Source organism: Copidosoma floridanum, unplaced genomic scaffold (assembly GCF_036245765.1).
Source record: "Copidosoma floridanum isolate Cflo_tuat_1 unplaced genomic scaffold, Cflo_Japanese_pri ptg000024l, whole genome shotgun sequence".
In the NCBI taxonomy this organism is placed as follows: Eukaryota; Metazoa; Arthropoda; class Insecta; order Hymenoptera; family Encyrtidae; genus Copidosoma; species Copidosoma floridanum.
This window is the reverse complement of record NW_028321901.1, coordinates 6,686,553-6,709,883: the sequence shown is the minus strand read 5'-3', so window position 1 is coordinate 6,709,883 and position 23,331 is coordinate 6,686,553. Positions and strand designations below refer to the sequence as shown.

The window sequence follows — 23,331 nt, the reverse complement described above, 5'->3', positions numbered from 1 at the left end:
TTATTTCGCCTAGCGTCTTTGGCTTAGATCCTCGCCACACCTTTTTAGCGATAATTAAGTCAGCAGTGTTCTTTGTCATAATGCGTTCTCAAATCTGAAAATAGGCTATATTGTGTTGTTTATGAGCCTGAACTTATGGATTGATACCTGAATCTCCACAGGCTAATATCTTAGCTAATTTGGTGCCAGGTCCGCAATACTGATATTCTGGTACGTGCAGTTCTACAAGTAGTTTGATGATAAGTATGTTTAAAACTCTACAACCTTTACGATGATAAAAAATCATGAATATTTAAGTACTTAATGCTAAATGAGCCTGAAAATATGAGTAAAGCACTATTTATAGTTTCATATTTTAACTAAGTCAGCATATAGTCAACACAAGCTCCGGAGAATAGAATATTAAACTTCTTTTCAGTATTTCAACTAACTTATAAGAAAAACTGGAAAATACGATGATGAATAGGCTTTAGAGTACAAAGACATATTATTTATAGTATTATATTTTAGTTTTAGTTGAGTCATTATACATTAAACATGAGCTTCGTGAAACAGTGTATAAAACTACCTGTCGTACATTTCGACAAAATCGTTGAGCAAACTAAAAAAATAAAAATCAATGGTGAATTGCTACCCGATACTATAAGAGCTGCTCTTTGTAGTCCATCAAACTGTGGAAAAACAAACAGCTTGCTTGCTTTAATTATTCGCCCCGATGTATTAAGATTTGACAATGCTTATATATGCTCAAATTTGCTAAATTAGTTAAAGTATAAGTTTTTAGAATAATTGTTGGCGATCATAGATGGTGTAAAGTATTTTTCATTTAGTGATTATGAATTAATCATATCTTTGGATGAAGTACTACCCAACTCTATAATGATATTCAGCGATATTGCCTGTGAAAAACAAGATAATATCGAAGCATTTCTCTGCATAAGACGCCACAAAAGTATTAACTACTTCTATTTTTGTCAATCACATGCTTGAGTTCTAAAGTATTTAGTCAGAGATAAGTTAGATCCCTTGGTGATATTTTAACAAGGTAATGTGAATTTGAAGGACATCTATTATGATCGTGTTAATATCGATATGACGTACAATAAACTAAGAAAATTATATGTTGTCAGCTGTTGAGGAGTTGAAAAATATGGATTTGTTGTAAAAAGTAAGGAAGTCGATGTTGATAATTGTAAAGATAAGAGAGGATTTCATCTCTGCTATAGAAATTACTCATGCTTATCAAGTATGTCTTAGTCTCTTGTTACTCATTAAGCAGTCAATGTAGACACTTTTCTTAAGGAAGAAGAAGTTCTTGGACAAGTTAAACAAGCAGGAGAAGCTGTTAGACGTAAGCATCGATTATTAAAGTTAGGCAGAAAAACTTTGTAAAATGGATTGAGATCACTTTCAAGCTTATCACTGATCGGCTTCATACAATCATCTATATTACTAAGAAGGAAAAAAATCTTTAACTAAGCTTTAAATCTTCACCTAGAATGCTTTCAAAGCCTGTTCAGACAAAAATTAATAATCTGGACACATCAATGTTCTGATCAGCTAATAGTAATAGTAATGATGAAAACGGTACTTCCTATATAAAATTATAATACCGGTGTTAAAAAAGTGATGATGATGATGATTCAGAGCATAATATCAATAAAAATGTATTCATAAATCCATACTTACAAACAATTTCAATTTAATAATATTATTTTCCCTTTATTTAATCTCACGCAAATCGACAAGAAAGGTGGGTCTATACACTCAGTGGAAGTTTCTAACCTTTACACGCAAATGGACTATGTTTATTGGGACGACCCAAACGAACTGGTCAATAGTCTTAGATTACTAGTGACAGAAAAGTCAGCTGACAATCTTATTCATATAAATAAAATAAGTTTAATCGTAGAGGAGCTTCATGAAGCTAATATTATACATCAAGCTTGGTTATCAATTTAACTTCAGTATCAAAATGAACATTGACGTATTTGGACGTGGATCAGTTAAGTCAAAACGTGGTAGTCGAGGTCCTCGAGGAATCAGATACAAGCTTACAACAGATGGTCAATTTGATTTGGGAAACAAAAGATTGTGCAATGTTGCATCAGCTGTTCCACCTTACGATGCTGTAAATCTCACTATTTTACAGAAGCAAAAAAGTTTCATTTTGGATGAACAAAAGAAAATAAGTCTACTGTTGAGCAATTTGAATAATAATATGTTCTCAGAAACATGGCAAGCTGATCTCATGAAGATGGTACCGTGTGCTCGTAAAAATAAAGGTTATAAGTATATACTTACAGTCTTGGATATATTTTTAAAGTTTGAATGAACGGTGTCCTTTAAAAATAAAACTTATAAAGATATGACTGCAGTTATGAAGTCACTATTAACAGAGGAAAGAATTCCAACTAATTTACAAATAGATCGTGCCAAGGAGTTCTTACAACGCAAATTTATTAAGTCTCATGCAAAAGTAAAGAATCAATTATAACTTCCCTTATAGTAATCTCAACGCACCCATACATGAGCGATCGAATTGCACGCTGAACCATGTTATCTAGAGAAAATTAGGCTTAAGAGGTAGCTGTAGGTGGATTAATATTTTATCCAAGTTATCTACATATTTACAAAATTTTTGTATGCAAAATTTTTGCATAACTAAGATATTAAGATAATACAGAATAAAAAAAAAAAAAATTAAAAAAACTTGAAGTACTGTCTCCACATGTTGCTTTTAGTGAAAATTTCAGATGTTCCACGTTACAGTAACAATATTTTTTACAGTAGTGAAATTATTTAAATTTGATCCTTAATACCTATTGAGGAGAATTGAACTCACCCAATTTTTTAAAAGTAGATAAAAAACAGTAATCTTTTGCTTTTAAATGATAATACCATAGAATAAACCAGTTGCTATAAAATAACCAATAAGTGCAAGGTGATAATCCAACAAATACGTTTACAATAATTAATACTACCTGATCCAACAGTGAACGGTGTGATCACGTGAGAATAGGATTGTAACACTAAGCCGACGGTGAGCCGAAGCAGCAGCGCTATTACATTCTTCCACCCGTGAAGCGGCGGTGGGGAGCTCTTGTGGGTGTTACAAATGTAGTGGTTTGCTTACTACAGTTTCTACTTCCGACGAAGCTTCAGCTGTTGCTCTGACTCCAGCGCATTTTTTAGTGGGTTCTTCGCTACTGGCCTACCCTGAGCCCTACTGTGAAAAGCCAACTTCGTCATATAGAGTCAGCCGTTGGAGACTACTGACTAACCTCAGAGACTCCTTTTGGGCCAGGTGGAAAAAGGAGGTGCTGAATCACATGCAGCTTCGCAACAAGTGGCTGAAGCCCCAGATAAATCTACAGGTCGGTGACATCGTTCTCTTAAAGCAGGACAATATTCCGCCAAGCTATTGGCCATTGGGCCGGGTGACGATAACTCACAAAGGGGATGACAATTTGGTCCGTGCAGTAACTGTAAAGACGGCCACATCCACCTTTAAGTGACCAGTGGTCAAATTGGTGAAACTAACCACTAAATCGGAGCTTCAACGTTGTTATTAAAATCACTTCAAGAACCAAGCTAGTGACTAAGTGCAGTGAAAATGACACTAACAGTTGACATATTAAAAGTTCTACAGTTTACTTTGTTTTTCATGATTCTGACCGTTAGTTTTTTCTACTAATTAGATGTTATTCGTAACTCTTCCCTTAATCATTCTGAATTGAACAATGTAATATTTGTTTTACATTTAAAGATTCAAATTTGACCTATTATTTCTATTTGCGATAGCTAATGTTAAGTATTTTTCCCTGCCAAACGACTTTTCAACTATTAAGTTTACGTAAAATCTAGATAATTTCTTTTTTTTTTTTTTTTCTTATAAACAAGTTTGCTTCTTTTGAGTTGATTTCTCTCGTTTTTGACGCAAGCGGCGTCAAGGCGGGCAGCTATGGTCACGTGAGAATAGGATTGTAACACCAAGCCGACGGTGAGCCCAAGCAGCGGCGCTATTACCGTGGAGCGGCGGCGGGGAGCTCTTGTGGGTGTTACGAATGTAGCGGTTTGCTTACTACAGTTTCTATTTCCAAGTTCCACAGTCCAAACACAGATGCTCTCACGAGGGTATACCCGCCCCGGTTCCTCTAGCGCTCGGGCTTCTCAACGCAACGAGGCCCCGCGCTTGCTCTCTTCGCCTACTGACCGGTGTGCGAGTAACACCTGCGGGAGAGCCTGTTTTCTGCTGCTGAGTCTGGACAGCTTTTCAAGCACATCATGCTATTCAATAATTATGTGCTGCCTCTCTACTTTTGCTGCTTGGGATGTAATTCTTCTCGTCCTCGGCTTGGTGAGCCTAGTTTTACATTCAAGACAGTTCCTTTGTCTTTAAATCGAAAATCAGCGTTTTCTAGTTGTATTTAAACATTTATGTTCTCTCTTCCGCGCAACTTGACAATATTAAAGCAATGTAAATCTTATTTCTTTTGGATAAATGTAGTTGAATTCTTTTGCTAAGATTATAGTTGTTTGTTGATTTAAGATACGCATCCGACTTCTTATTTCATCATTGCTTCTCTTTGGATAACCATTCATACCACAATACTAATTAAATCGTAATCCTGCTTACACTCTCTACTCGAGACTTTCTTCAATAAGTTTCGAGTTAGCTAAGCAGTTCAATTAAACGCGGTGACGTAATTAAATTATATTCAGGTAACTGGACTTGCTAATCAAAGAATTACATAATGACATACCTTTTATTTAAGAAACTGAAGATAGATTAAACTTTAATAATTAGATAAGCAAAATAGGAATTGATTAATAAAAACCTTAACAGCAAGTCAAGAAATAAAGAAATATTATAACTGAAGGTAAATCGCTAAAAAGACATTTGAGGTTCAAGAATCCCACCACGTAACAAAAGAAGATGCCAAAAACGAAAAGCTAAAATACTACCAAAAACACCAAGCTAAAGAAGTCTGAATTAACAATAATTAAGGTAATTACAAGTAGGTCATAAAAAATAGAATAATAAAAAAAGTCAGAGAAAATGTAGTCAAGAAAAAATGAGAAGTGGAAAAAGTATCCAAGTGAGTGGAGAAGCTCAAAAATTAGTTAATGAAAACTTTACCAGAGAAGTAAATGTAAAATTAGTATGAACAAAACTGGCAGGTTAAAAAGAAAAAGAAGATAGCGATGTTATGGTTGAAGATATGCAGTAGGAAGACAAAAAAGTCATAAAAAAAGTTTCTTATAAGAGAAGTTTTATAGAGAACAACATACCTTGGCAGGTTTTAATATTAATTCTTCTCATGAAAATTTGCATGCTATATATTTATGGAGCAAGTGTGGCCACAAAAAACATGTGAAAAATATAACTTTGCAAGATTCTGTTGCAAAGAACCGCGTCTCAAGTCCATTTTCTGCTGAGCCTGTTACTTCTAACGATATTTTTTTTAAATGTTTAATATTAAATTTATTAAGCTAACTAAATATTGCTAAGCTGAGCCTTGAGAGCAAGATTCAGTGATTAAGAAAAATATGTGTAATTAACGAATTCTTCAGAGGTAAGGAGTATACATAGTAAAACATGTTCCTATAATAATGTTTTCAAAATAAATACAAATAATAGCGTTAAATAAAAGTACGTAACAAGTTATTGAGGGTTATGTATTTATATATATTTTAATTAACAAAAATTACTTAAATGCATTAAAAGTAACAAAGAGAGATAAAATAATAGTGTCGCTTGTAGCAATTTATTTTAGTTAATAAGATATCAACTATAAAATTTTTTTCGTGTTTGCATTTTTTTATAAATTACGGTGTTTGTTGAACGTGCCGTTCTGCTCCCAATTGTTTCCATGATTTCTTGAGGTTTTGTGCATAAGCACACGATCAGTTTTTTTATAAATGTTATATGACTAACAATTTTGTAAGAAAAAAAATTAATAAAAATTATGAAAATGTTCTGGGATATCTAAAGTTTATTTAATCTAGCAAAAATTATTTATTTATCAAAAACACACAGACAACAGAAAAATTTTTAAATATAGATTGAATTTATTAGCATGTATGTTAGTTTAAAAAACCAATTTGTCTTTGACTAAGCTTGTACACAGAATGTTTAAAACAGCTCCAGTGGGAACTCCATTAAGATTAAAAAAATTTCTATCCAAACAACATTGGTATAGGTCTTAGTTTGAATTGAAAAGTGGCCTAGTATTAAACTTGCAGCAACGGCTTACAAATAAAGTATTGTCTAGCAGAAATACTATCTTTATTTGAAATGAAAGGATTAGTATCTTTAAAATTAAGGTAAAATATCTTTTACCGTTTAAAGATGGTGTAAAACACATTATTTTTGCTCCAATTCTTACGGGTCCGATCAATTTACTAGCATTTAAGCAAAACCCTGTAGATAATAATATAATCTTAAGGAAATCGGAATAAGGAATCATAAAGAAATAGTGTCTCGAGAAAGCAAAAATATAAAAGTAAAAAAACAAATAGGAATAACAGTTTACATTTTAACCTACGAGATTTGCATATAAATTTTTTTTTTTGAAGGTCTGGCTTTCTAAAAATAGTGATAACCACGTTGAGATACTAAGTTTACCTTAAGAAACTTCTTTTCCTAAACCTCTCTGCTTCTGATTGAATTGGATCAAATTTTTCAAATTATAACGACAATTATAAAACTATTTAGGTATAACAAGAAAAAATACTATCATATACACTAACTCTCAACTAAATAAATTTTAATGAATCATTATTATTCAAAATCAATTGCAAAATTGTCAAAACCTTTAATCAAGTTTCGTTATGTCTAAAGCTTTTGTTTTTAATTAGACCTTTCGACAAAGTTTTGTTAATATTTACGAAACATACGTAATACCGTTGATGTTTAAAAGACTTTGCAATATTTAGAAACACACATGTGCGAAAAAACTAATATTTTTTAAAATATTTTTTACATTTGTATTAGTTCCACTATTTTTTTGTTAGTACTTATGTATTATATGTACCTTGAAATATTAGGATGAATGATTATGTACAGAACTGTACTAAATAACAATAAAGAAAAATTTAATTGAGTTTATGCAAATCTTAGGTTACCTTCTATTAACATTTAATTTAAGTTAATATGGTACGCGGAAGAAGTTGAATAAATTAAAATAACAAGTAAAATACATAATTAAATATATTTTTATTATTTTTATTTTTTTAATAATGGCTTACCAAGCTTTCACTGAGTAACTCCAAAAACTCCAATAAACTTGCTTGTTTGCGTACACGGAACGTACGATATAATGCTTTTTCTTGGTCATACAGATCATTTCCTTGATGTCCATCAAAACTATCTTCCAATAAAACGTTAACTGTCATGAATAAATAAGCTTCGTTTCGTTCTTTTCTCTTTATTTGTTCCAATCTTTTCTCTTCCTGAAGTCTGTCTACCAGCTGTTTTTAATTATAATGTAGTTAATATCAAAACATATGATAAAATGTAATTAATGCGGTTAAAGTAATAATTTCAGAGTAAAAAAAATTTACAAAACAAATCATAATTACTTATAACTAGATTGTTACATCAAGTATATATGTATTTAAGTTATCATTCTTGTAACACAATATAAGAAGTAACTAAGTTACTGTATGGTAGAGTTCCATAAAAATAAGTTCAACGTACTTTTGTATGAACTTGTATAAATTGTAAAACTCAGTTGCACTTGTCACTTTATTCAGTTCTTGACATTTAACTTGTACAACTATTCAACAACCTCCGCATAAGTAAGGGCCTTATTCAAGATGCAACTGTATAGTTCAAAGTTTTTAAATGATACAACCAATCATAAAAACACAGAGGCAAAAATACAGCGACTTACATAGATGTTGTCACCACATCAGTATGCTTTAAAGTAATGTGTGAGTGTCTCATCCTTGAATAGAACTTGGTGTAAAAAAAGTATTAGGCTGAATGTATACGTACAGAATTAATAACCTTTTGTTGAGTACAATTTGACACCTCAAGAAAATTAGTTAATAGTGATATTTTTATCTACGTGTATCACACATTCAATTTATTTGGCCATGTTTATTATATCATAATTTAGAAAATATCTTTTAAAATAATTATTTTTAATGTCTATTTTTACTAGATTGGAATAAATTTTAAGACTTTGTTGACTTATAATGTTTTTCAAGCACCACTCATTTTCCTAATTCCTTACATCTTACATATAGAGTACATAAATCGATTTATTTGTTTATCATAATGTTACTGTAAACCCTAGAAAAAAAAAAATTTAGATAAAAAATCTGGTTCCCGTAGCACTTTATTCCTCATGCTGCTTATGACCAGTTTTTAACAATTTTATTTATTAGAGTCCAAAATAAGATGCTCCCGCAAATTCACCCTTTTGATTAACAGTGAAGTAAATAAAAAATGTACTTAATATGTTTTGTTATTCAAAGAGTCTAGCTGTATAAGAAGGTCAAAATTGTCTTAAAAACACAACAATATCCAAATGTTATGGGCTTCCGAAGACTCATAAAAAAAAACATTCCATTACGTCCAATAGTTTCTCTCATTAATAGTCCTACATATTTCCTCGCAAAAATAATTTATAAAGAATTAAAAAATTGTATTGCAACACCAAAATCTCCCGTCAACAGCAGCCTCGAACTAAAAAACAAATAAAAAAATATTTCAGTTGGCCATAAACTTCGATTAGTTTCATTGGACATCAGCTCTTTATTCACTAATATCCCCGTTGAACTTGTATTCAAAAGTATAGACAGAAGAACTTGTACCATCTAACCGAACTCAAAAATACCCATAGAAAAAATTAGAGAATGTACACAACTTTTATTCGACAATACTTTCTTCTCATTGAATAATTATTCTTATAAACAAATCTTTGGTACGCCCATAGGCTCTCTAATTTCTCCCTTATTTGCCGATCTTGTAATGGATGATTCGGAAAGTGATTGTTTAAATTCATTAAAAGAACAATTTAATCACAACCCTGCTTTTTACTTACGCTATGTCGACGATGTAATACTCTGTATGAAAGAAGATTATTTGGATTCTGTACTAAATATTTTCAATTCATATCATCACTCGTTAAAATTTAAACATAAAATAGATAGATGGAAAAATCAACTATTTAGATTTAACCGTTACTAGAAAAAACAACCATCTTAAATTTGATTGGTTCCAAAAATCTACCTCTTCCGTTCGAATGCTAAATTACTTTTCAGATCATCCAATAGGCTTAAAAAAACATAGTTTTAAATTGATTAGATCAAACTGTATTACTATCGAGTAGAGACTTTCACAAAGCAAATATCACAAAAGTTAAAAAGTTACTATTACAGAATGATTATCCCATAGAGTTTATTAATAAAAACATAAAACGTAGATTGGACAAACAAAAATACATCCGAAAAAAAAAAAAAAAAGTTTTAACACCTACAATCCCTTCTGGTAAAATAGGTATACCATGTACAAAAAACGGATACTACAAGATTACGATACTATTAAAAGACAATATAATCACACGTTTGATTGGGAAAATATAAAAATTTTATACAGAGAATCTAACTACCATAAAAGGCTGATCTCTGAGATGATACACATAAAGCATAATAAACATAGTATTTATAAACTGGAAGACACATGTTTGCTTAATCGTACATACTTTCCACTATTAAAGAAACTTAAACACCTGTAGCGCGAGTTCATTACCTCCCTTTCATACTCAGTTTCTGTTTATCGTGCTTATCTTTCTCCGTGCGGATTCATACAGCTCGATCAACAGTTTACACTTATTCGCCGATGAGAGAACATGTGGTTCTCAAAACAACTAAATAAATCTTAAATGTATTGTACTTGCGAATTTTGTCAGTTTAAATGTTAATATTCGTCTAAAATAGGTAATCCTTGTTGTCAACCTTCGTACGTGTAACATCGTTTGTGGATTTTTCACAAAAGTGCGTTTTTTGTATTTTTAGCTTTAGCCTGATGAGGCTGGCACACTGGCCAGCGAAACGTTGCCAAATATACATCAATAAGAAAAATACATTACTGTGATGTATTTGTTTTTCACATTCGCCTCCAACAGATCGCTATTTTCTTTTTCTACATATCTTCCATTGATAACGAAAGGCGCTCAAAACATTGAATTTTCTCACTAAGTAAATTACTAAAGCCAAATTAATTGCAACTATCATCGTTGTCTTCATTAATCGTTGGTGATACATTTTTATAACAAAAATTTTTGTTAATTTTTCTGCAAGTCTTGAACTCTTTGATTGAAATCGTCCATGTGATAAATAGTATATGATTGCATCAGCGTGATAGCAATATACTATCGTTCTCAAGTCATTGGTACATTTACAGCAGTATCAAAGAGTTCCACTATATCCAACTGTGTTTGGCTTGTAATGAATGTAAAATTTGTAGGTATTTCTGGAAATATAGCAGGATTGTATCTGGAGTTTTATTATCTCTGGTGATAAAATAATTTATATCTATTTAATCTTTATTATTCATGATTCCCAATGGATATGACACAACTTATTAAAATTGGTAGGCACCAGTAACAAATAATTTCAGATTTTCTTCGGTGAATTTTGGAAAAATTATTACGTATGTAATAAATTCATACAAGGTGTAAATTTTTGAAACTGAAGTTTCCTTAGGTTTCATCTTTGAGTTTCAGCTTTAACAGCTAATGTATTTTTTTTTTAACGCCTAATAAGAGATAAAACCGTATCTTTAGTATATTATTAAGAAATGCTTCATTTTCCGAATTGATTTATAAGAAATCCAGCTATTCTGTAGTAGAGTCCTACATTGGGTATTATCTTGCTATCAAACTGGGTTGGTGAATAAGCTTATTTTTCATCCATATGACACAGTGAACTGATACATTAAGTATGACACGACGAGAGCCATTCGATTAAGCAGCTGAGAACTAGTTTTGTTTTTTCTTTCAGAGCAGGCATAAGGACTTTATACTTTTTATCTTCTAAAAATGATACTACATCACAAAAGCCTCTATCAGCAAAAAAACAAGTCTCCTTTGTATAATATCTGAACCAAACCTTTACTGTTACTTATTATTTCCTGCAGGATAGAAGCACCATTCTGAGTAGCGTAATAAGGCCCCATAATGTCCACTATACAACCATTTGTAGGACAGATGGTTGAATGGCTTGTACAAAGGAACTTTTCTGTCCCGAGTATGATTTTCTTTTATATTCATTGTCATACTTTTTTGATATCTAAGGTAGGTACCGTCACATACTAAAGCTAATTCATTATGAATATTATTTAATTCTATAGCCTTTGGTGCTGTATTTTCGAGTTAAATATTTCTATTTAAACTTTACATAGTTGAAACGACATCATGTTCAAAAGCTCTAAGTACAGACTTTAAATGGTCAAAAATCTACTGGGGTCTATTAAGTCCAAGAACAGAAACAATTAAATGATTTGAGTTTTCCGTACGCAATCAAAAGAGAAAAACCACTATCGCTTACGTAACGGTTTTTTTCCAAGTTTCTCACGGACGTCATCATTTCACGTAATTCAAACAGTTGTTCCCAACGTAAACTTGTGGTAGTGAATAGACACTCTTCCGATAGTGTGAAATCACTTATCAGATCCGTAAGTTATCAATCACATGAAATACTCCAACTATCCACCATTTTTGTAAGTTCTTCAATTTCAAATCTACTTCTGAAAGATACAACGCAAGTTTTCTGGATTTTATCTTCATAAAAACTCTTATTAAACAAACAACTTGGACAGCAACAGTCATTTTCCCGAATAAAAATATGGCTTTCTGTACAAGCTTGTTTTCTTGCTTCAAAAGGAAAAATTCTGTCACCAGAGCGATTACGGCATAATAAACAATAACCGTGGGAAGAAACAGATCTTTGGAACGGTAGCTCAACGTACTTTATTTGAGATTTTACCTTAATGTTGTATTCAACAACTGAACCAGAGGATATTTGTGAGTCCAATCTGGAACTTACCAATTCTTGGCTTTGTGATTGCTGTTCTGAAACATACGGTATATTTTAAAACTCAGTTTTTCTGTTTTCTGACATAGTGAACGTGTTACGAGAATATCGCTTAGGACACTCAAAAGAATTTTCGATGAATATTTAGGCCCAATTATTTTTTTTGCATGGATGCCACATTTTGGACATTTTTCTTTGGTATTATTATTCAAAGTATATTACATGGTTTATCTAAGAAAAAAATACAATTTATTGTTTTGAATAAATTATAATAGACTAAATTGTACATTACAATATACACTTAATATACACTAAAATATGTAGAATAGTATATTACGCATCTATGGATTGAAGTAGGCTGTGTACGCACGGTTACTAGTCTACTTGAATCCTCTAGTGCATACGTAACTTCTTGACATACCTAGCCTTAAGGTTTGTTTCACGCGTATAGTAACATTCGTTTGATAAACATATGAAAGAAATAACTAAAACACGAATATTAAATAAACAAGCGTTAAAACCTTATATCTTACGCTCAATCGACTAATGCGTCTCCCGTTCACCCACTCGTGCACGCATGAGACACGCATGGATATAGTACATACGGGAATACGTAACAACAACCTATGACAGGGTGGACGGAGCTCACACATCCAAATAAACAGGGGAACAAGCAGTGTTTACCATGCTGGTTATACAACAAGCCACCGGTAGGTGATTTCTGTATGTACACATATCAAGAGAAAATATATCTCCGTGTAGAGGTGTGATTTAGTACATTTTTTATACGTTATGGCATTGAATAATAGTATAAGTTATGCAACCTTTTTTATTTGAGGGTTAAGAGTTTGAAATTTTTTTTGCCAAATTACGACAGCATTTTCTTAAATATTTTTTTGAAGTTATACTTCGATAGGAGTGTTTTGTACTAGATTGGACCAACGATTTAAAAAATGTGACCTAAAGACAATACGTCACAAAAGTCAATTTTTCATTTTGCCCCCCCCCTCCTCTACCCTCACAACATACGTGTAAAGGTTGTAAATTTTGAATTTTAATTCTTATAACGAGAAAAAAAGACTTATACTATTTTGGGCGTTTGTGAGGGTCAGATTTGCCACAGGTAGGAAAAATAGATCTCGCATAGTACGCGCCCAATGTGGGTAACCACAAAGAGTCCCTCGTGATTGGTGCTTGTCCTGGCGACTTGTGCTACCAGATACGGAAACTGTTCATTTATTTAAATTAATCATACACCTAAATGCGTTAATTATTTATTTAATTGCATATTTTTCCAAACCTTAAAAAAAATGATTCACAATAACGACTTCTCTATATATTAATGAATATTAATCAAATTTTTAATAATTTGTTAAATAAATAATTGTTCTTTTAATGTTTTTATTTTTCTTCGAAATTTTTTAAGTAGATTATTTCATTATTTTTATCACTTTTTTTGCTTACTGGTTTATTTATACAAGTTTTAATACACTAATTATTCAACTTTTATTACGTCTTATCCTCCTAAATTTTTTTTTGTTCGTAAATGAAGCGACTTATTTGGTTGATCTACATTCATTGTCATGTTATAGTATCTCGATCAAAATAAAGCGGTAGTACAGGATGTTTTTAAAGCCTTCTTTTAATTGCATAATGTGAGTATCATATTCGCAACTTAGAATGAGTAAGGGGCGTATGTACATTTGTTTTAAAATGTTCGGAAAATTTAACGAATGCAGGCTTTAACGATAAACGCAACGACCTGTGGCAGCACATTGCTTACCTATTATTCTTTACAATTGCTTTTTTATTAGATATTAAAATAAATATTAAAACTACGCCTAGTTACAGGATACCTTTATTTCCAAGATGACTGCATCACCGTCTTTACATACTTTGCAGTAAATCGTTTCAAATATAATTTTATAAATACTATATCTAAATTCGGGTATCGACCGCCAGAGAAGTATAACTTCATACTTGGGGACCTAATCAGCCATAGATCACTAATTTGTTTGTGAAGTTATACTTTTATAGAATCGTTATGTGCAAAAGTAAACCAACGATTTCAGAATTCTGACCTTGAGAAAAAATGAGATGGGCGTAGATTTTGCATATTACTCTCCCTCCACCCCGCCCCCTCACCGCACGATCCCACACTGGTTCTCTCCAAACGACACCACACTACACGACGCAACGCTACCACATGAGACACTTCGAGTTTCATTTCTTATTCTTTACGTTATTGCTCTAAAAAAAAGAAAAAAAAACACACTTTTCTCGTGACTTGAACCCGAGATCTTCTGCACACAAACCAAGGCCCTTCCCTACTCTCACGTAAGCGATCATGATATTAGAAACTCGATTACTTCTTGGTTACTAATGGTATGGTTCGTTATTAATATTTATTTGAAACATTAATTTACCACTCGATCAATAATTTGATTTAGTTTACAAATTGTTTAATGCACATCTTATTTTTATAATTTTGTAGGCTCGTCAAAATAACAGGTGCTAAGTGGCGTTTAACGTTGGAATAGTTAAATTTGACGTTAAATCGTCTCGCAGTTAGTTTTTGTGGTAGACTCACTACGGAAAAACTATAAAAAAAGGATTTGTCATGAAAATAAATTTTTTTTAAAGTATGCCATACTGTGCTAAGAAAAATCACAAAAGCCTCACACTTAAAAAAAAGGTTAACATAACATCAAATTTTTTTGAAAAGATTTTAAAACTATTTTACATAAAAAAATCTACCAAACTATGCCCACTTTTTCTGTATCTTATAGCGAGAAAATTTAAAAAAAAAGTTGAATTGTGTCAAAGAAAAACCTTTGGAATTGTGACCGTTACGGGCAGTTTCAGAGAGGGTCAAAATATTTGAAAGAATGAGTATATGGTTTTATAAAATGGGTTCATTTTATTTATCAATCAGCACAGATTTTGACATAAAATTTGTTTCGAACACCTGAACTGTTAAAAATTATTTCATATGTATTTTTATACAAATATGTATTAATTTGGCTTCTATAGATTTCAGTCATTAATTTTATAGAAATGTAACTCCTTTCTCAAGAACTACTCTAAATTATTCTAGGTCTTTGGGCTCACTTATGTATTCCGATATGTCTACCTCATAGTGAAAGTTTTAAAATTTTATTCTTATTGTAAAACCAATAATAACAATTTTAGTCTTTTAAATCCCATGCATTTCCAAAGTTTTGAAAGTGATTGTTATCTGTGCTTAATGTTAACAACTTAGTCTCTACGTCTTAATTCTCGGTCACCATTACTTTACCTTCGTATTAACTAGACTATGTTTTTATACTTTGTGACTATTATAATTAGCCTTTAAACAAGTTAAGTAATTTTTTACAACTGTGATTCCACGTTCAAGTTTACATCTATATAGTAGTAACGAGGGATGGTTGTTTTAGATATCACATATACGTTTTTTTATTGGGCTATTTTAATTTTAATTAAAGTACATATGGTTGAGATACAAAAAAGGATTAGATAAAATTATTTAAAATAGTAAAAAATTTGAAATTCTTGTTTTAAGGAAAGAATAAACTGCACTGTCAGAAAAAGCAGGTTAAGACCTACCTATTTATTTCTTACATTTTTTTCTAGTTGCTCCTTATCTACTGTAAACGACTTCAAAAGAACGCATTTGAATCAAAATTATTATTATTTAATAGGTACTAAAAGAAAAAAACTTAAGCTTTTTAATGACAGAAAATGTGGGTGTATTAGAAAATACTATTAAGTATTTTGTAGATAAGTTGATTGTGTGTGCAATCAGCGAGCATAAAATTGTCCATTGTGCCGCAAACAAGCAGACGCTTACCACGCATGAGCAAAATCAACTAAGGGAATGTATATTAAACACGTATAGAGAGCAATGATTTATTATTTTATTTTTAAAAACTTATACATGTATCATGTATTTGGTAAATAGGTCATCGATTGTTAAAAAAAATGTTTTCTTGATTTATCGACAATGAATAGATATAAATGAGAAATAATAAGAACATAACATAAAAACTCATAAGACGTAGGACTAAAAATAAAACAAGAAATTACTAGAAGTACTGCATTATATCGAAAAACAACTGCTGTAGCTTTCAGTTTTCTGGTTTTCACGATCAATGCTAGTATTATCTCACATTGTAGCAAAATTTTTTTTATAGTTTGACATTTTATTTTTTGACTTGTATGACGAGCAGGGTATTCAAGGAAAATTTCTATTTAACACAAGATCTTTTTTTAGAAATGACAAATTCAATAAAGATACAAGAACCCACAAGTTTTACCTCACTTTGTAAAAGCAGGTGTATAATAAATGATAAATTAAATGTATTCATGAAAAAAAAGGTTTTTTTCTCAAATTTATTTAACTGTTTGGCAGGTTCCATCGCATATTCATACTGTCATACACAACTTTAAGAATATTCATGTAACAGTATTATTGAATCATTTAAAAATAATTGAGAGCTCCTACAAAATCCCACACCTTAATACGGCACCACCATAATTAGTAGCCTTAATGCTAACCAGGTGAAATAAGAAAATTTGGGCTACTAGTAGAACTTAGTCAGGAAACAGAGATAAGCAAGTATGTGTCATAATACAAAGAGTAACTTGAATTAATCTGATTATAAAGATGTCGTCATTTAATCCAAAACAACTTACCCCTTTTTTTAAGTACGTTGTATGTTGAAATTTATAATAAAATTCATTTTAAATTAAAATTACTTTATGGTATGCAGTTCAACATTTTTCAGTTCTTTTTCTCACTCAAAGATTAATTTTTTTACTTAACCTTCTTACTAATACTAATATCAAATTCAATTTCAATCTTTGTCTAAATTTTTAAATGGCACTAACCAACTTTTTGTTTTTAATATGCTTTTCTGTCAAGCTCGAAAAAAACTGGTATATTAAAAATTATCTCACTGTCCTATTAGATTTCGTGATATTCTTGTTTTTTTTTTCTGTACTTCAGCTTTTTCAACTTTAAAATACTTGTTCTTCGAGTACCTTGCACTTTCTTATTACATTTTCAACATTCACAGTATGGACAAATAAGACTTTTTTGAAAACTAATTGATAGTCGTAATGCGTAAACAAGTACAAAAACAATTTTTTTTTTTTTTATAAACTAACATATGAATAAAAATTCTTTTTAGATTGTACAAAAAAAAGGAAAATACAATGAAAAAAATTTATAAACTTAAAATTACCTGTATTATGTGCCAAAAAATTATTAAACATTATAAACAAATAAAAAAAAAGCTTATGAGTTGCATTTGATTAGAATCGATGGTGTAGTTTCTTTCAAATAACAATTAATATAAATTGATCGATGGTTATCGACACAGCTTATACATGAGACATTCCACGTCAACTGAAACAGTGCTCTAGACATTTTTTAGAAATCCAAAAAACGTTCATGGGCTTAAGATTCTAAAAAAATTATATGCTTTCGAATGTTGATTGGCAGATTAATAAATTCAAAATGGCGGATCAAATATGGCGTCAACCTTTTCCAAAATCATTGTTGTATGAAAATAAAAAAACTCTATCGTTTTCGGAATTGAATTTCTAGAAGAAAATAATTTCTTTTACTTTCCGATTAATATTTTTGTTTCCGAGAAGAAAATTCTTGATTCTTTAAAATGTTTTTGCGTGACATGTTTTAGTCTTGTGTTAAAAAACTCATCTTATTAAAAAAGTTTCTACTTTTTGTTATAAACTTTAATAATAATAAGTTTTGGCATTTTTAAGTTTCTCATAAGTTATAAGTTCTTTGTAAATAACATTCAATTTTTCATTTAAAATCTTTTTTTAAAATAAATTTTAATACTTCTCAAAACTTTTGCAGTATTGAATTGTAGTTATACAGTCTTTGGCATCCAAATACCTTTTTACGAATAATTTTTTTTAGCTGTTCCAATAAATGCGTGTCTATTATGAATATTTGTGACGGGAGGAGCATTAGAAAATCTTTTTTTTAGTTTACTTTGCACTTTTTTGTGCTGCTGTTTGCTATAAAATAATATTTTTATGTTGGGAAATTTTTTTCTTCCCCATTCATATAGAGCTTCGGGCGTTAATATAGCTTCGGTTGGTTGGGCTTGAAGACTTGCTCTTAGGACTTCTCTTTTGAAAACGGCTTCTAAACCATTACAAACGCACTTTCTGTGAGCCGTTGCGTGACAGTGCCATTCAGCTAAGACGTTAAAAACTTCTAAGTGATTCTGTAAGTTGCACATTTGGTATTGATTCTTGGAGTGTTGCTTACCGCCGTTCATGACGTACATAACTTTATTAACGTTAAGACATTTTTTTCTAACTTTCGGCATAATTATTTGCTGAATTACGTACACAGCAGCTGTTTCATGACTTGTACTGTCAGATAGTATAATAAAACTGCTATGCTCAATAATGTCGTCAAATTTATAATAACAAACAACAGGAAATGTCGAACATTGGCTATTATTATAGTGAAATGCTTGTGCAGCGTCTGAAGCAACGTACACAAGATTCTCAGTAAAGTCCATTGATATAAGTACTTCATTATAATCCAGATGTTTCATTCGTTCAGGTACATAAGTTTGCTAACTTTTCGAAATAAAATGATGAGGTAGAAATTGGTCAAATTTCTCTACCCAAATAGCAATAAAATCTTTAATGGGAAAACATTTGTTCACTAGTGTGCACCTATTTGTTGTTTGCCAAATAGAAAAAATTACTTCTCCAACACCTTGCGATTCAAAAATATTGGAAACGTATGGAGAAAAATTTTCATGTGGGGGACATAGTTGGCATTCATTCAAGAAACATTTTGGCTTTAAATTTTCGCATATAGTGTATTAAAATAATCTTTGTAATTTTTCATTGATTTTTTGTTGTTTGCAGTGAATTTAACTAAATTTGATTCATCCATCATATTTATTAAATTTTTATGTATCGTACATGTACATTCACTATGTGTACCTTTTACACCCGCAAGTACGCAACACGCTGGTCTAAACTCAGCAAACTTACTTAGTCCGATAGGATTTTCAGGATGTAGTTCCTTAAATTGCTCGTGCAAATTGCATTTATCAGCTAAGAGTCATCGTTTTTGTATTTTTTTCTTATCACCACTTTCTTTTACTATCACGAAATCTTTTTTGCTTGCCATCATACGACTCTTTACATTTGATTCATAAAAATTAATGACTTTATCAATTATCTCTTCTGATAATTTTCTACTCGCTTTTAATTTCAGTGTAGCTAAAATATCTGCGTCCTCTTTAATTTTTTTTGCTTTACAAGCAATTCGTACTGAAGTTTGAAATACTTCGGCAACTTTTCGAGCAGACCAACAATCTGGTGCTATACTGAGAATTGTTAAAAGTTAAGGATCGTTTGTCGGTTAACTTCTAAATTTTGCTTCGAGTCCATCCAGCAATTCTTCTAACTCAAACTGTCTCGAAACTTTTTTTTTTGGCTGGAGATTCACCTAACGATACGTCACAATCTTGTTCCAAAATACTTTCTTGAGAGCCTTTTTCATTATCTTTAAAATTTATACTGTTACCACGCTCGATTTTTTTACTCTCATAGTACTTATTTCTGCATCTCGAGTATATCAAAGACAAGTGAGAGTAATTTGGAAAACCTAATAACATTTTTTTACTCATTTTTCTCAAACTTTTACCAACATGACAACGGATTTCGTAAGGATTTAAACATCTGTCTAAATGCTGTTCTACAGCTGATTTTTTTTTAATAGATGACATTTTATAATGCGAAGTAAACTAAGGAGAGATAACTAATGATAATTTATCCTCCTGGATCTTATTCCTTTCATGAAATTCCAAAAACTATTGTTTGATTAAATTAAGTTTTAAATAAGGCAGATTAGTGTGATAAATTCCAGATTTATTTATGAAAATTATTTTATTTTTAGAATAGATAAAATTTTAATTGATTTTTTCAAATATCTTTTCATGAGCAAATTAATTATTTCAAAATTCTAATTCATTACAAAAAATTTAATTATATTTAATGATTATGCTATAACTAGTATCAAAATAATTGTAATTTTAATTAAATGTATGTTATAATTTTTATGATATTTAATAAATTTTTAAATAAACATATATTTGAAGGTCATTTAATCGAAAGGGTATTAACAATCGTACCAATTTTCTTAAAAATTTTTCAAGCTATTCGATCTTTAAATATTTTATATTTAAGAGATAGAATATTAATCCTTACTTATCAATTAAAATTTTATAACATCAATGATACTGGTTATATGAATGCTCAGATTTTGAAGATACAACATTTGATTCTATAATAGTTTTTAATATTAAGAATTTTAACTTTCGACTATAAGATGTTGATAATTCATCAGTAATTTCAATAAAGTTAAATTTACGTTGTATAATTAGATGAATAGATGTTATTCATTTATTTACAGTTCCAAGTTAAGAAATAAACGTTGTTGCAATTCCAGGTGGGTCAATCAAATTAGAATAAATTTAAACCAGCCAGGTTTAATTTCTGAACAATGTTCTGAAATTTGTGGTGTTTATCATAGGCTGATACTTATTGTTTTGAATCTAATACATCTAAAAATTTTTTTGATTGATTTGATAATCTTCAAATATTTATTTGAAGTAAATATTACTATTCATAATTTAAAAATCAATTCAATAAATGTAAGATATCAATGGAAAAAAAATTTAGTTAGTTTATAAGATAAATTTGTCAAATTTAAATAAATAATTAATTTAATGAACTTTAATTCTTCAAATAAGACCAAGAATGTGGTTAACTTTAAATTTGTATTTTACAATGTTAAATAATTTATTTTTAATTTTTGATTCTTAATCTTCGATAAATTATTCAATAAATTTATTTAGAAAGATTTATATTTTCTTATTTATTCCAATAAGGTATTCATTTATTTTTTCTTGAATAACTTGAATTATCATTAATTTTATTATAAGTTTTAATGTTCAATTAAAAAAATTATTAAATAAAAACTTAATTTTATAAAATTATTAATTTTAATAAGATTATTTTAAAAAAAATTTTGTCTATCAGTTTTATAGGAACATTTCCTTATATTTCTACGAGATCAAGACATTTATGTTTAAGAGTATCTTTAGCACTGAGATTATGACTTTCATTTATATTATTTGGTTGCATTAAAAATACTAACCAAATGTTTATTCATTTAGTACCTAAAGGTACACCTAATAGTTTAATACATTATATAGTAATTAAAAAATCTTTAAGAAATATTAATCGTTTAAGAACTTTAAGAGTTCAATTATCAGCTAATGTAATTCCTGGTCATTTATTAATAACTTTGATTTCTTCAACTGGTTCTACATTAAATTTTATTTTATTAATTATTTTATTAATAAAACAAAGATTATCTATTATCTTAGAATTAAGTGTTCGTATAATTCAAGCTTATGTTTTTTCAGTTTTAAGGGTTTTGTAAAGAAGTGAATAAAATTAAAATAAAAAAAAATACTGTTTTAACCTTTTTACTTAATAACGATGAGACCCTGACCTATTTCAGTATTATTTAGAATTTTTAATTTATCAACTAGTTATACTCATTGATTTAATTTCACAGCATTTAAATAAATTTTTTTACTTTAATTTTATCACTTATTGTTTCTTATCAATGATGATGCGATACAGCTCAAGAAAGACCTTTTTAAGATTTTCATGCATGTAAAATTTTAAGAGGCTTTCAATTAAGAATCATTTATTTTTAATTTCTAAAATTTTTTTCATTATTGAAATTTGTGATGTTCATTTGATGTATTTTTATTCCCAAGAGTAGAAATCAGAGAAAATTGACCTTTAAAAAATATTTGATATCTAATCCATATAGAACTTTTCTTTTAAATACTATAATTTTATTACCTACGGAAATTTTAATAACATGATGTTACCATTTATTAGTTGATATAAATTCTTAACAATTAAAATTATAACGTTTTATAACAGTTTTTCTTAGAGTAATTTTTCCTTTATTTCAATTAAAAAAATGTATATCATCTTTTTTACCTATAGATTAAGTATATATATTAATTTTTTTGTATTAACAGGTACTCATGGTTTTCATGTATTGGTAGGAACAATAATTTTATTAATTAATTTTTCTGTATTGAATATAAAAATTTTTTTAAGTACTAATCATTTTGGACATTCTATTGATGTAGTTTGATTATTTTTACATACTTTAGTATATTTTTAATACTTTACTTAAATAATATAACTGAGTATGTATAAATTCTTATTAAAAAGTTTAAAATTTAATGTAAATAATTACAAGAATATTTTTATTATTAATTTTGATTAGAATTATTAACGTTATATTATTAATATTCTTTTTTATCCAAAAAAATGTTCGAAAACGAAAAAAACGCATAGATTTAAATACAGATTTGATTTAATTTTAAGAAATCGACTTACATTTTCTTCACAATTCTATTTAATGTTAATTATATTTTTAACTTTTTATGTGGAAACTGCAATTGTTGACTCATTTTTGAAAATAAATTTTCTACAATATTAATATTTTATACAATTCGCTAAGTTTATTTTTTTTATATAATTTTAAGGATCATACATTGAATAAATTGAAGAAGCTTTATATTAATTTAAACTAATAAATGACTATTAACTTAGAACTTGATTTCGATTTAAATTCATTGATAAAATTTATCTATTTATTTGATATTTATCTGTTAATTTATACGAAAATGTTCAATAGCAGATTTCATTAAATTATTCGAAAAACAACTTAGACTGTGAAAAACATAAATAATTTGATGATTATATAATGAATTATCAATTCAAATATTCTTAAATCTTACACATAAAATAAATTAAATCATTTTCTTAAATTTCAGAAATCCGAATGTACAATACATTTTTATATACATTAACAATGAAATAAATTTATTCAACAAATTTACAATTTATCAGCTGAACGAAGCCAAATTAATAATAGGAAATTTGATTGCAATAAAATCATCCACAATAATTTACCTCTAATTTTAGTTTTAATAAATAATGAAATCATTCAATGAATGATTTAATATGTAACTCTACCCATATAATCCTTTATTTAGGCTTTCTATTAAAATTTAAGATATTATTATTTTTGTCACCTACGATATCATATCTATACTACTAGGGGCCTACTAAAGACAATTGTAGTAGGAAAGAGCGGAGAGATAAGCAGATAGG

At 29.4% G+C, this 23,331-nt stretch overlaps 1 protein-coding gene across 5 annotated transcripts in view; it reads right to left on the bottom strand.

Annotated features, from left to right (window-relative positions):
* Usp7 (Ubiquitin-specific protease 7) overlaps nucleotides 1-23,331 on the bottom strand; it is a 780,393-nt gene that overhangs the window by 225,921 nt on the left and 531,141 nt on the right. For all 5 annotated transcript variants that reach the window (XM_089595056.1, XM_089595060.1, XM_089595061.1 and 2 more), the window contains one exon: nucleotides 7,255-7,476. In XM_089595056.1, the coding sequence (XP_089451182.1) occupies nucleotides 7,255-7,476 (222 nt within the window). The remainder of the gene's footprint in view (nucleotides 1-7,254; nucleotides 7,477-23,331) is intronic.